General features: G+C 42.8%; 2 protein-coding genes across 2 annotated transcripts; one reads left to right on the forward strand and one right to left on the reverse strand.

Annotated features, from left to right (window-relative positions):
* Nucleotides 1-9,652: 9,652 nt before the first annotated feature.
* LOC111066934 lies at nucleotides 9,653-11,105 on the reverse strand. The gene is made up of 3 exons (XM_022355893.2): nucleotides 10,892-11,105; nucleotides 10,668-10,825; nucleotides 9,653-10,146 (listed from the first exon to the last, which is right to left on the reverse strand). The coding sequence occupies exons 1-3, from the start codon at nucleotides 11,019-11,021 to the stop codon at nucleotides 9,901-9,903; spliced, it is 534 nt and encodes a 177-aa protein (XP_022211585.2). The 5' UTR covers nucleotides 11,022-11,105; the 3' UTR covers nucleotides 9,653-9,900.
* A 611-nt stretch (nucleotides 11,106-11,716) lies between these two features.
* LOC111066918 (zinc finger protein 567) lies at nucleotides 11,717-12,807 on the forward strand. Its single transcript, XM_022355869.2, has 3 exons — nucleotides 11,717-11,854; nucleotides 11,911-12,508; nucleotides 12,563-12,807. Exons 1-3 carry the CDS (start codon nucleotides 11,803-11,805, stop codon nucleotides 12,720-12,722), a joined length of 810 nt encoding a protein of 269 aa, XP_022211561.2. The 5' UTR covers nucleotides 11,717-11,802; the 3' UTR covers nucleotides 12,723-12,807.
* Nucleotides 12,808-14,056: the final 1,249 nt, after the last annotated feature.

A 14,056-nucleotide genomic window follows, 5' to 3' on the forward strand; every position in this document is an offset into this window, starting at 1 on the left:
CATTGTGAATTTCAAGGGCTGTGTAAGCCAAGCAAATTGCTCAGTGAAGGCCAATTGGGGTGCGCACCCTCGACAAAAAGTCACACAACTGGGGGGGAAAATGCTCCATTTCCTGATAGCCAAATAAAAGATAGAAACGAATCCCATAGTCCTCCCCCTTTAAATTGTTTTGTTGGATTATTGGCACAAGTCAATAAAATTAAAATCTTAATTCTCAGTGGTTTAAAAACACGTGGGAAATTATCTTACACCAATATCAATCAGTTGAAGAGCTCAACCCTAATGAAAACTTAAATTTCAAGATCTTCTTAAGGGGAGCCTTCTGTTGCTGCCTCATGCCTCGTTAATCCCGACTTAGCACAGCTTAGAGCCCGCCATGAAACAAGAGACAGGACACATCCGGCCAGAAAACTTACAAGCCACTCAATAGCGAATTTCCACGAGGAAGGCCAAGGGATGCCGCGAAAGTGCAACACTTGCGAAACTTTCATCTTTAGCAGCGGGGCTGCCTAATTTTAATTATGCGCCGCTTATAAATTCAATTCCATTTAACAATTGCCAACAAATTCGCTGGCTGGGAAAGTTTCAGAGCTGTGCTTCGGAGCTAGACGCCGAGCAGACGGAATTTTTACAGGATTAGTGGCTGCCAAATGGGAAATTAATCCACCTCCCCCAACTTATGCCAGAAGCACGGCTGCCAAAGACAATGGCCGGGAACAGAGACAGAGGGGCTGGCCGTGTTAAACATGACTCTTAACGCGGCTGGGGTAAGGTTTGATAAGGGGTCGGGCGGGGGTGCAGGCCGCAGCTACTTCAGTTAATGATGCGACAATTGTCCAAAAAATTGAATTATTCAAAATGTAATTTGAGGACCAGGCCCTCGACTCAAGCAGCCAGACAAAAGGGCACACACACTCTCTCGTTTGCAATCCTCTGAAATAATATTTACTTGTGGGAAATCCTTTCACTGCCTGGGCTTTGGCCTCAACCTTGATAATGCGGCAATAGTTTTCTTTTCGTTTCCAAAGACGCGGAGAGGCAGGGGAAGATGTGTTGCAAAATTAAAATTCAAATTCATGTCTGCTAGCCGCAGGCATGGGCCCGACCACAGCCAGCCAAAGAAAATAGAAAATGCGAGCAGCCGCCACTGAAAGGAAAAGTAAAAGAAAAAGCGAAAAAAGAAAAAAATAAAGAAAGCTTTCGCTGATCCTGGATCCTGGACGGACCCCAAACTGAAATTGAAAATCGTGCTTAAAATCATAAAATATTAATCGGCATGCGAATTGTATTTGAATTAACTCTCCAGTTTTTAAATTTATCTGCCTTCGTTTGGATGGCGACTTGTTCAAGTTTTTCTCTTGGGCCAATTGAGATTTGTGCCTTGACAAAGCCAAAGCCATGCCTGCTGCCACAGAGCGAAGGAAAGAAAAACTAATTTCATGAAAATGGTTTCAAGTGTGAACTAATTTCAACAGCAAAAGGAGCTCAGCCAGGGACCTGGGCACAAGGCAGAGAGAGAGAGAGAGTCCAGAGTCCAGGGGGTCGTCTCAGGCTTGTTATCGAGCAACAGCCGTTTCAGTGGCCCTCGGGCGTATGGCATGGCATCCTTAGTTTTTCCATGCCATTCTTTGACTGTCTCTCCCCTCACCCAATTGGATGCTTATAAAAATGTGTGTGTGCATTGAGGTGACTGGAAAGTTTTTGCCATTGCCACTCTGCTCTGGGCAAAGCGAATTTCGGCAATGGTCACGTCATCCCAGCTGGCTGAGGTGCTCAAGTGGCGCAAAATACTGCTGCAGAGTCAAATCAAGGTAGCTCCGGTGGGATGCACGAACTTCATTCAATTTAAGTTAATACCGGGCCCGCGTGCCCCCGCCCCCCGGCCCCCCATCCACCCCCCCCCCCGCCCCCCCCCCCCCCCCCCCTCCGGCCGGGCGGGGTAGTGTAATTGGAACTATTCTGGTAGCTTTTGAGGGGCTAAATAATTAAAATTCTTAGATGTTTTTAATTCAAATTTAAGAACCAATTCAATTTATTTGAATCGAATTATTCAATTGCAAGCTAATTATATGTAATATTCTATGTTATACCATGCACAAATAATGCAGTTGGCTGGATTCCATACTCATTCAGGCAGGCCTGCAGGCGTTTTTACTGCATTTTTTTTTCAGTAAACTTTTGCGACCTACTGGCCATGTGCCAATCAGCTTAAATGCAACAGTTAATTTTTGTTTCTATTATTATATTATATATTTCTAATATTTAAGAAAAAAAAGCTGAGAGTCCCATAGCCTTAAAGCACCTACTGTAGCTGTGGCAATATCTCTTGCCATAGCCTTGGTTGCAGCTCAAAGACAAAGGCGAGCCGCAGCTTCCTGTTCGCTTGTCTGTCGAATAGTTTTCAAATTCAAAAGTTTTCCAGAATTTGAATGCATAACAAAAAGTGCGGACATTTAATTTCTCATTAAACTGAAGGAGCCGCCGCCGCCGCAACGATGACGCCCGCCCGTCAATTGTAAAATATGAAAATATGCAATTATAATTTACACTCTACTTCTCGCTCTCTCTCTGTCTCTCTCCATCTATTTTTTGGTATTTTGCGATGTGCTTTGCCACATAAATTGCGGAAATTTCTCTCGCTAAAGCAACTTTGTGTGGAGATACTCTCCATTTATCCCCCATCCCCCACCTTACCGATTCGAGGAGCATAAAAAGCGATGGCCAAAGTTTGCCTGCTAATCCCGTAGCTGAAGCTACACTGCAAGAAACTGCCAGTCGGCAAACACTTAACAATTAACTTGCCGTGCACCTGCAACACACACACACACACACACACCAGGAGACGCACGCACGGGGCACACCTGACAGGATGCGTAATTTATGTTAAGCGCCGCATTTTTATGTTCAAACAAGCAAAGAAGCTGCTTATCATACAAGGCGAAGAGCCTCAGCTGCATTCTCATAGCACTCTGCGTCTTTGGAGTCATGGCAAAAAGTTAATTGAAACACACGCAAGAATGGAACATCACCGGCATATCCGCCCAAAAATCGTTTATGCGGCGAATAATACGCGAAGATAGTCAAGCGAAGTGGGCAGTATTCTACGAATATTAATACAATTATTTAAATGTTTACACAAAAATTTTAAGGGATCAACATGGAAGAAAAAGAGCCAGGGACAAGCTTTAATAAACAAAAGAAACATTATTGTAACAATTTTTGATTTGATATTTGATTTCTTTTAGTCGTTTTCAACTTTGCTTTGTTATTTGAATTAAAATCTGGAAGAACAGAGTCTCCTTTAACAGGTGGATCATACATCAAGCCTGTATTAAAAGCCTCTTTTAGCAGTCTTCAAATATGCAGCACCCACTTTTTGATACTGACTAGAGCAACCTTTGCTAATTTAAGGTAAAGTTTTATAGTATCGATTATGGTATTCCAAGATAAAATCCCGGCATAAACACTTCCTCGAAGCGCGAAGAAGAGCTCCATTCAGCGAGCCTTGACTCTGGCTGCTCTTCCGCCGCTCCCCGTTATCGGATGCAGCTTAATCTTGAACCTGTGCGGAGTGCGAGAGCACAGACCAAAGTGGGTTGCAGGCTGTCTCGATGCGTCTTTGGCAGCCACGAATATGAATATTTTTAAAGCGAATAATGTGAAATTCAATTATGCATTCGGCAACACAACAACAACAAAAGGACAACACACAGCGGAGAATAATGTAAAAAATATGCAATCACCGCAATGAACACAATCGCCGGATCGCATTTATTTAATTAAGAACAATATTACGCGAGAATTGGGTGTGCAGGAGGAGAACGTTGCACCAGGGGGGCCAATTATGGCAACAAAGTGTCTTCATTAAATTATAAATTCACGAGCTTAACATAATTTGCATGCCAATGCATTTTATGAAGTACTTTGAGGCCATGAAAAAACACGAATACCATGAGGAAAAAAAAACACAACACACAAAAAAAATCCCTGCAATACGAGAGCAATGGGAGAAAAAAAAAACATAAACTGGTTTTCGTAATTGGATATGGCCAGCGGCCTGTTAACACTTGCGGCATGTAAATTACCAGTTATTATTGCTATTTAAAACTACAGTGCGACCAAGGCCACAGCAGCACGGGCAGCAGCCAGCTTTAAAGTGGCAAATTGATAAATCGCCAGCGGTCTAGGGGTCCAGCCATGCACTAAGCCCCGCTGAAATGAGGATTTTTATGCCAGGCCATAAATTATTTGGACCGATAAGCAAAAACAAATGCGCAACAGATTTGCCAAAACAAATTCTATTTATTGTTATATCTGCCTCTACCCTCCGCACCACCGTACCACTAGGCTAAGAACCCGGGGCTTTGGCCCACGCTTTATTATTTTATTTATGTTCTAAATTTTTGATTTTGGTACCAACGTGTTTTTTTCGTGTTCGCGGGCACATTCGGCAGGGTTCTGGGTTCTGGTTCTGATCCTGTCTCTCTCCCTCTCTCTCTCTCTTTCTGTGGCTGCAAAGCCGGAATGAAATTATTAATTTGCATGTGTGATTATTTTCATATAAATAACCAACTCCCACACAAGCACACTCACAGGGGGGGTGGGGGCCGAAGAGTGGAGTTCGCAGAGTTCGAGAGTCCATTTTTTCATGCCCTGCGGCGCTGAAAAGTATGCTACGGCTGTGACTATGACCAGGGCTGTATTATTATGTGATGTGTGTGTGGGAATGTGTGTGTGGGAGTATGTGCTGGTCCGAGCATGTTGTTGTGTGTGCAAATTAAATTTGCATATGCAGCGCATATTTTCTTTACTGTGGGCAATGCAATAAACAAACACACACAAAAAATACTCCATGGATGATTTTTTATGTATGTTCACAAACTAGCCTTTGAATGGCCCGTGCTTGAGCACCTTTAAATACCTTACCGCAAATTGTGGCTCTAAGTTATTTTTTATTTTATTTTAATTTAAATTTTTGGATTATTTAACGAATCATAATGAACACGCAACCGATACAAGCATTACTATTGAAAGATATAAAAGACTATCCAAAAACCATTCTTCATTCGCCGAATCTTAACCATAAACAATTAAACTTTAGCTTACATATGTATGTATGTGTATGTATATGTATATAAAGTAAATAAGTTTAAATAAATAAATCAATGCGTCCATTAATTTAATCTCCGGGTGGAAACGATGAATTTTCAATTTTTTAATTGCTTGTAAAACATAAATTCCCACGTGCGATAAGAACTTCTTGTGGGCCACTTTTTCTGGTTAATTCAATAAATATTTATTTGTCATTCGTAAACATTATTATTGCTGTGTAAATTATCAAACGATTAATGCAATTGCCAATGGCTGGCAACCTTCGACCTCATCCACACAGTCCCAGTCCCAGCCCCCTTCGCCACAGATCCGCCAGCTGCTCTCTGAGCTCAATGAGGCTAAGCAAACAAACTTGAACAAATAAATTTGGTACGTGCCAGCTATGAGTTATCGCCTTGGGTTGGCTCGGGTTGGGCGTCGGGTGTCGGGGAAACACGGAGAGCATACAAATGGATCGTTGAATAGCCAAAGTACAATGCCAACAATAATAACAATTGCAGCAGCAACAAGCATTTGTCATGTGACAATGGCTAGCAAAAATCTACGAACAAACCAACCAGCCAACCATCCAACCAGCCATTCAGGCCATCCAGCCAACCAACGAAGCCATTTCATGTACCGACCACAGAGATAGCGAGTGTTCCACTGGTCGGTCCACCACATGGTTGGATGCCATATTTTATTTATGGGCACAATTTCGTTGCACAAATTTGCTGCTCTCTCGCCTCTCTCACCTCCCCAACCTGACCTGCTCCGAGCTGTGCTGCGCTGTGCTGCCCGCTTTGCTGTCCAAGTAATAGACCCATAACGGAGATACGTGTTGGCAAATTTGCTTGTTTGCAGCTTAAATTGAATTTATCAACTAAACAAAATTCCGCTGCAGTCCGCTCCACTTGGAAGTCTCTGCATAAAAGCATGCGGTGTGCTGCAAACCAATTTTAACAAGCCTTTTATTTTCGGTTATGTTCAGGTGAAAGAGTTTGCCGGTATTTCTTTTTTTAAGCAGCCCTTTTTGTTGCAATATAATCACAGGGAATTACATTATTATTAAAGTGAGAAGAGTGCCAACAGGTCAGGACCTGGTGCTGAACCATATCCAAATTTCTTTCCATGTGTTTGCTCGTTTGCAATTGTTTATGCTCGACACGTAGCCCTGGACCCGACCAAATGCAATGCAAACTTTTGCACAAATTATCAAATTTTCGCCAGAACACACACACACACACATGCATACGAGAAAACACTGGAAAATAAAGTTATATTTGCCTATGTCGCAGTTTGTTTATGCTCCGGCCCCGAGCTGGGGTCGAGAGCCTGGATTAGAAAAAGGGAGGCGGTGTGGTTAGGCCGCAAATGCAGCAAACAATTGTGTTTTTCTTCAGTAAATAACCGGAAAAGGAAAACGGGCTTTGACACTCTGTGTTTTTTTTTTGTGCCGGACACACTTTGCGGCATTCAAATTTAATTGCCAAAAGCCTGAAGGCGAGGCGCCATGGTGCTGGGAATTTTATCCGTGTGTCGCAACTTGGTTTATTTGATTAAATTATGAATTTTTATTTGCTCAGGATTTGTTGCATACGAGATGATGACAGCAATGCTTTATGGTAAACTCTGTCCAGCATTTATTCATGACATATTTTCCCTCAAAGAAAAATTCGAGGCGCATGCAATATGCAAATGCAGAGATCCTTATCCTTAGCCAGGCAAAAACAAAAATAATTACATTTTAAATGGGAAAACTGTGAATTGTCTTTGCAGTCGAACGAATCCGAATCCTTTTGCGAGTGCTTTACACAAAGGAGACCAAATCTAGCCCATGTTGATTGGCCACAGCGTGACTCGTTTTCCGACCAAAGCATACGGATTTCGGCATCCAGGTGGATTGACAACAGCTTCCGTTGCTTCATTTATATGTTGATGACGAAATTTGAATGCAATCTTAGGCATTGGCCTCCCTCTGGGACGCGCACATCCTTCGCTTCAGCTTGGATTACCTTGCGCCGAACGGCAATTGTACGTGGCCTGACTTGAACTTAAAGAAACGATTGCAATCCTTAGGCTGATGATGACTTTGAAGGGGCTGTGACACGAGGGAGCAACGATAGTCAGTCAGAGAGACACACACAAAAAAACGAAGAGTTCCTCTTTAATCCAAAGCCTTTAAGTACTACTCGCAAGAAAATTATTAAGTAATACTGCAGATATTTATGTACATGTATGCATGCCATATTTATTTCAGCGTTTTCTTTTTAACTTTTTTAAGTCCGAAAAAAGTCTCAGCTTAATAAACTCTAGTGTTCGGACACAAGCTAATTATATTTGTCGTGTGGCCAGCAGCTCATTTGGGTGCCATTGTTGACACGCCTCGCTGTGGCGATTGCACAGTTGCCTGAGAATAAAAAAAAAAAAAGAAAGAAGAGCCGGAAATCTCATTTGTACATGCATATTTAATTTGGAGTACGACACGAGTGCGAATATTACTGGCTGTAGATGCTGTCCCAAGAGCCTGCAATAAAATGTTTTTCAGGCTGCCATAAAGCCCCCGAAACCAGACAGGATCCGCCCCGACCCGCCCCGCTTGAGAAACCAAACGCAATTTCGATGCATGAATGTGCCTGTGCCTTAGTACTTGAAATAGATTTTTAATAGTCCAACTGACATACACAAAAATAAACAGAGCTGGCAAGCTTCTTTTCAATGGCATTGCAGTGCTCCTTTTATGTCGGCATTTGTTTGGCAGTCGAAAGCATTTATGCGATTTTGTCGTTAGAGCAGAACACAAAGATACAGCCACACCCACACGCACTCCCACATATCCACATATGTATTAGAAATGAACGAGTACGAGTGCCTCAGTGTGTGTGTTATGGTATGGCAAATATAAGTTTATGAAAAATGTCATTTGTATGAGCTGCCCAGAAACAGATATGAAGTACGAGTAGTACTTATGAAAACGGAGATGCGAAGCACAGAAAATTTTGCTTTTGTCAAAATGAATTAATGTTTAACTGGCACATTTTTGCTTTTGTTGGTACCCGTACCCATTGAGTTGTTGTATCTGTTCTGCTTGCTGCCATTTTTCGATGTTCTTTTTCTTTGATTGATGCAGTGCGTTTCATAAATGGATACACAAGTTTTAAATGATAAATTAAATATTTAGATACGGCTATAAGTGCCATTGATCACCTGTGAAAATGTACTAATATTTATTTAATATTTGAGTCAAATATAAAAACTAAATCCATGCAAATATCAACTTGATAAATTCAAACTAATTCCAAAGCATTTTCTATGACAATTTTCACACTCTGTGTGATCGATCGCTGAGACTGTAACTTGCAGCAGTTTTTGGTGAAAGTTTTGAGACGCACTGTAGACGTGGAGATTGATGCACTCCGAAATGACCCAAGTAATTTGCTCGGCCAATATTTTGTGGTCCTTTTGGCCATTTAACAGCCGAACAACGAGCTGGCTGGTAATAAAGTGCCAAATAAATGCAATAAAGCTGTTGGAAATTGCTCGTTGCTGTTGGCGTTGTCGGTGGGGTGTGGGTGTGGGTGGAGATGAGTACATAAATGTTTTCTCTTTCCGGCTTTTATTACAAAACACACTCAAAAAACGGCAAATAAAAAATGCAAATAAATAAACGGAGAGCTGCCAAACAATTGAAAACTTCTCCACAATAGAGTTGGGACTTAAGTGCTTACTAAAGGAGCTGCTGCCGAGCAGCATCCAAAGCAGCGGAACAGCCGAATCTGAATGCTTAAAGCGAGTCCTGGGAGGACGGCACCATGGCAGGGTGTGGGTCACAGGATTACAGGCAAATTGCAAAACGTCTTTGCATGTCCTGCTCAAGCAAACACACACACACACACACACTCACAGGCACGGACACGAACACAGGCACACATCCCAGCCAACTAATTTTATTGCTCAACACATTCGTTCTTGGGATATTGCCTGGCTACTGCCTCGAACCTCGTAACCACGACTCCTCTCTCTGCCTTCTCCTGAATATCGTGTGCAAAAATTTTAACAAGAAAATTGTTTGAGTGTTTCGTCTTGAGTGGCCCCGATGAAACCGATGACTGAATGCCCGCTCCGCTCCTTAAATGCCTTTAAGCTTCAAGTCTGTGCACTTCGAGATGACTGGATATGGATTCGCCGCTAGTAATCACCCCGGAGGGGTCAATGTACACCAATCCTTAAAGGGGCGAATTTTAATTTTATTAGCCATCAAGCGAACAAAAACACGTAAGATCGCTGTGGCTGTCTATTCTGACTACCAGACCGGGTGCTCGTATTGGTTTAAATACGAAATGGAGTATCAATAATGGGAAAGTGTACGATAATACGACCAATCTGATAGCAGGGATAATTAGGTAAACATTTTAGGAACAGACTAGACTTAGTGTGAGGCTACAGACGTTTGAACACAATTTAATTTGGAGAGGAATCGAAACCGACTATAATAAGTATGGGAAACAATTCATTCATCCTTTTACTTGCCTCTATAAAATAAAGTAATTTTAGCCTCCAAAATGCTTTTATTATTTCATTAGTTGAAGGGGCTATAACTTCAATCTTTACATTCAAAATGTTAATTAAAAGCAAACCATACAGAATTCGATTCTTTCCTGATCCGATTCTTAAAAAAGATTAAACTGCTACATTAAAAAATTAAAATAATATGTTATGACCACATGGCACATCGTACAGCTGCTTAAATTCAAGCTTCACTGTCGGGTTCGGTTTTTTAAAGAAGTATCAAACAGACAAACTAAAACTTCATTGATTTGTATCCATGTCCCATTGATGTTTATGTTCATGGTCCACTGGCTCCTCCAGATCGCAGCCTGTTGAGGGATCCTGAACAGTCTGGGCGCCAGGGGCTGGCTCGTCTCCCACATCGTTTCCCCCCTTCTCTTTTGGCTTATTTTCGGTGGGTAAGACCCCGAGTGTTTCCAATATCTGAGCAGGGCTCAATGTGCCCGGTGGGTTCATTGCGTTCGATTCTGCCTGTGGTATCATAAGCTGCAAATGTAAAGCTAAGTCTAAGTACAATTTGCAAAGACTAAAGATCGTCGTTTAGTAGCGTGCGGTGAATAGAGACAAAAATTAAGCGCAATGCGCAGCTCTTTTGTGTTAGAGCAGTATAGATAGAGAGCACATTGTGACGTCACGTCATTTGCTCCAGCAGACTATGCCGAGCAGGTAGCGGAGTCGCGGTCCGAAGCGAACGATAGCCTAAAAGAGAATCAACGTACCAAGCAAGCAATGAACCCCGCGCCCCGTCTTTCTTTGTTGTTGTTCGCATGCCCACTGACACACGGATGGTACTCGATAGAGAGCAGATAAATTCAGCGTGCATGGACATGCATGGAACGGTACATATGTACATACATATGTACGTATGCATACACAAACTGAAACAAGATGTAAAGTGTTCGCCTGTCCAACGCTTCAAGCGAAACCGAGCCGGGGGTGTTATAAAACTGCCCGCAGTCTCACAGCTTTGTTTAACTTGATTTGTATAATTTGTATTTGGCACCTACCTTTGCTTGCAGATAATCGAAGCCCATGCAAGCGAAGACCATAGATTTAATCAGAGTATTGCGCACGTCCGTGGCACTTTTCTTCTTGTCCGCACATTGTGTCTCGGCCCTTGCGGCGCTTACTGACTCAGCGCGCCTTATCAAAGGGTTATAATGCTCTATAATGTAAGGGAATTTCAAATAATTTAAATATTTATTAGCACGCAAGGAAAGGGTTTGCTTACGGCTCATTTCTGCGTTAATATCGGAGTTCTGCTCGAGTGATGCTTCGAAATCAGACATGTATTTGTGCACTTCCGGATTTGATTCGCACAAATCAGTTAAAAAACTCACAACAGTTGTATCGGTATTCATTTTGGTTATATTTTACGTTTTCTCGCGAAACTCAAACACGTGTCACTGGGCAATGACGTCGTCGCCACGATTTCTGTTTACTTGCTACTCGCTGCAGTATCGATACTGGCTACGGTAGTGTTGTAAAGCGCCAATTGCTTGTTTACACTGGCGTGTTTACACTGCGTCCCTCCTTTTTGCCAGAGACGCAGCTTTTTTTTACATGTGATATTCGGCTAGCAGAATTTTTAATTCTGTATATATATTAATAGCTATGCTTAATATTATAGCTATGTATAATATTATGAATTTGCTAGCAAGCTATGAGAATGAAACTTATCTTTCATTGGTGAACGTGGATGATCAACGAGAGCAAGGAAGCTGCGAGTACCACTGCAGTGGTTATTGGACACCAAGAAAGCAACAGAGTGGGATGAGTTCCAGTTGGATATTCCAAGTATGTCAAGGCCTTTTCGGAATCGTCTCCAGAGATATAATATAATAATATAATAATAATAATAATATAATATAATATTATGCACACAAAATATTTGATTCTGGTCTCTGAGATCAAAGAGCTTATCAAGAGCTATGTTTTAGGTTATAATTAGATTATAGGTTGACTTCCAGTGGGGCGTATCGTCCAATTAAATATATCGCAGTGCTCTATGATTGCATGGCATAAAAAGTCAAAGAGCTCAAAAGACACCAAATCATAGCAGGTCTAGAAAAAAGACTCAAATCAAATAGAAATAAACAAATTCAGTTGTGAAGTTTTTCTGAGCTGTGAGCTATTCCGAAAATGCCAAAATTCTTTATCAGAAATCAGAATCGCTTCCGCGAAGGCAATGAAGGTGAGACGGAGACCACCAGCCCCAACTGAAGCCGAATTACTTACGCCATTTTCTAGCCATTTCCCATGATGTAACCAATATGGAACCCGTGCCGAAACCCGATACCGGAAACAGTAACACTAAAGCGACTGCTGATAAGACAAATAAATCGAAGCTTACCTTCCACTACGGCAGCAGAACGCAGACCGACGACTGGCTGAAGAGTGACGATTTACCCATCGTGTTGAGGCGCCAGTTGGAGGAGCGGAACGGGCGCCAGTTGATGGACATTCAGCCGGAGAGCGAGTGTGAGAGCGAGAACGATGAGTTCAGCCACACCATCTGGGAAATGGAGAAGCCGTGCCAGACCCGAGACCCAGGCAAGAAGCGAAACGGTGCCAAAATAAGCTACATCCGGGTGACCAAGGGCAACAAGCGCGTCTGGGTCAAGGACAAGCAATCCAAGCTGCTCCAAAAGAAGCCATCTGCCATTGCGGAACCGCCGCCGACCAAGATTACGCGTCGCACCAAGCAGAAGGGAGAGCAGTTCCAGTGCAGCGACTGTGACAAAATCTTCAATCACTCCTGGATGCTGGTGGCCCACAAGCGCACTCACACGGGCGAGCGTCCGTTCGCCTGCCCCGAGCCAAAGTGCCAGAAGTCTTTCGCCGATCGGTAAATATACCAAGAACATTTTTAGGTTGAAATCTGTGACACTTGCAATTGCAGCTCCAATTTGCGCTCGCATCAGCGCACCAAGGGCCATCACACCTGGGACTATCAGTGCGGCCAGTGTGGCAAGTATTTCAATCAAGAGAACTTTCTGAAGCGTCACACACTGGACGCCTGTCGCAAGTATTTGCTGAACATAACACATAAGAAGCCATGAACGGTGGCATTAGGAATTTTATTGGGCAGCAATTTGAATGATTTTTTACATTTTACATTAGATTATAAAAACAATTTTTGTGCCATTAATATTTTACTCTCTATATGCTTTTTTGGCTGTGTACTTATTGTATTTATGGGAAGCCTTCAAAGATGATCTGCACATGATTGTCGAGGATGTAACTCAGGGGGACAATTTTGGGTATCCGAAAAATATCTGCAGTTCCATTAACTGAGGTGAAGCTATCGTGATGCCTGGAAAGCCCATAAACTGTTCCTTGTTCCTGCTCCTTCCTATCACTCCATCTAAACATTTAGCTGTTAACCAATAAATTAACCCATCTCAACTCTTATTGAAGCCCCTAACTTTTGCAAGGATTAACCAATTTGCAATGTGATATGTGGCTGCCCAAATTGTACCTGTTCCAGTGCCAATTCCAATTCCAGTTCATCACCTAACACCTAACTTCCATCCCATCCAGCTGCAATGAAGCCCATTCCATTTTAAGCAATGCCTGAACATCCATTTTCCAAAGGCCAGCCGCATCCACTTAACATTTCAAAGCAAAGCGCCTCAGCCTCAGCCTGGGCAAAATGCATTGGCCAAGTTTCAAGTGCGTGGCCCAGACAGACACACACACGCCCGATGCAATTTCGTTCAATGCAACTAAATTGGCTCATTAGCAAACAAAGTGAGAGGCGGCAGAGACAAAGAGCGGAGTGGCGCATGAGAATCGTTTTCTTTGAATCTGCTCCAGCTGCAACTCCACCTCGATTTTGCCAATGCTCAAAAGTTCGAAGTGCTGCGCTCCACGACTAAATCAAACAAAGGCAAAGGGCACTGTGCAAAAAAAATACCAAAAGACTCCTATCAAAGGAAAACAAAGCAGTCAAATTGGAATAAATTTGGGATTCTATTTGCTTTACTTTTCTCCCAGTGCAGCGTGTACATATGTGTGTGTGTGTGCGTGGCACCCAAAGTTTTGGCCACACGCACACTTCTCTGGACAATTAAAGATCAGGGTGAGAACGGTGGGGGGTGGTGCTTTGTGGGTGTGGAGACGACTTCGATTGCGGTTGCGCCTCGCCACAGTGTAAATCCCACATTTGGCGGCAGCAGCTGCACGGCCGTATGCAACGGTCGCAGTGCAAACAGTTCGATGCGACCAGGGCAGGGACGACGACTAATGCCTTAATTTATGGTCACCAGATAAACACGGAATGATTTAAGGTCTCAGCCTCCACCACTCCACTCCAGCTTCAGCTCCAGCTCCACCTCCGACTCGGACAATTGTAAAACGTGGTGTCCACTAAAATGCAATTACTTAAACGAAG

Source organism: Drosophila obscura, unplaced genomic scaffold (assembly GCF_018151105.1).
Source record: "Drosophila obscura isolate BZ-5 IFL unplaced genomic scaffold, ASM1815110v1 contig_150, whole genome shotgun sequence".
NCBI lineage: Eukaryota > Metazoa > Arthropoda > Insecta > Diptera > Drosophilidae > Drosophila > Drosophila obscura.

Coding starts and splice junctions, on each gene's coding strand:
- LOC111066934 (XM_022355893.2), bottom strand. CDS start 11,021: ATGAATACCGATACAACTGTTGTGAGTTTTTTAACTGATTTGTGCGAA. Junction 10,826..10,891: donor TATTAACGCAGAAATGAGCC/GTAAGCAAACCC, acceptor CTTACATTATAG/AGCATTATAACCCTTTGATA. Junction 10,147..10,667: donor TCGATTATCTGCAAGCAAAG/GTAGGTGCCAAA, acceptor TTACATTTGCAG/CTTATGATACCACAGGCAGA.
- LOC111066918 (XM_022355869.2), top strand. CDS start 11,803: ATGCCAAAATTCTTTATCAGAAATCAGAATCGCTTCCGCGAAGGCAAT. Junction 11,855..11,910: donor CTTCCGCGAAGGCAATGAAG/GTGAGACGGAGA, acceptor GCCATTTTCTAG/CCATTTCCCATGATGTAACC. Junction 12,509..12,562: donor CAGAAGTCTTTCGCCGATCG/GTAAATATACCA, acceptor TTGCAATTGCAG/CTCCAATTTGCGCTCGCATC.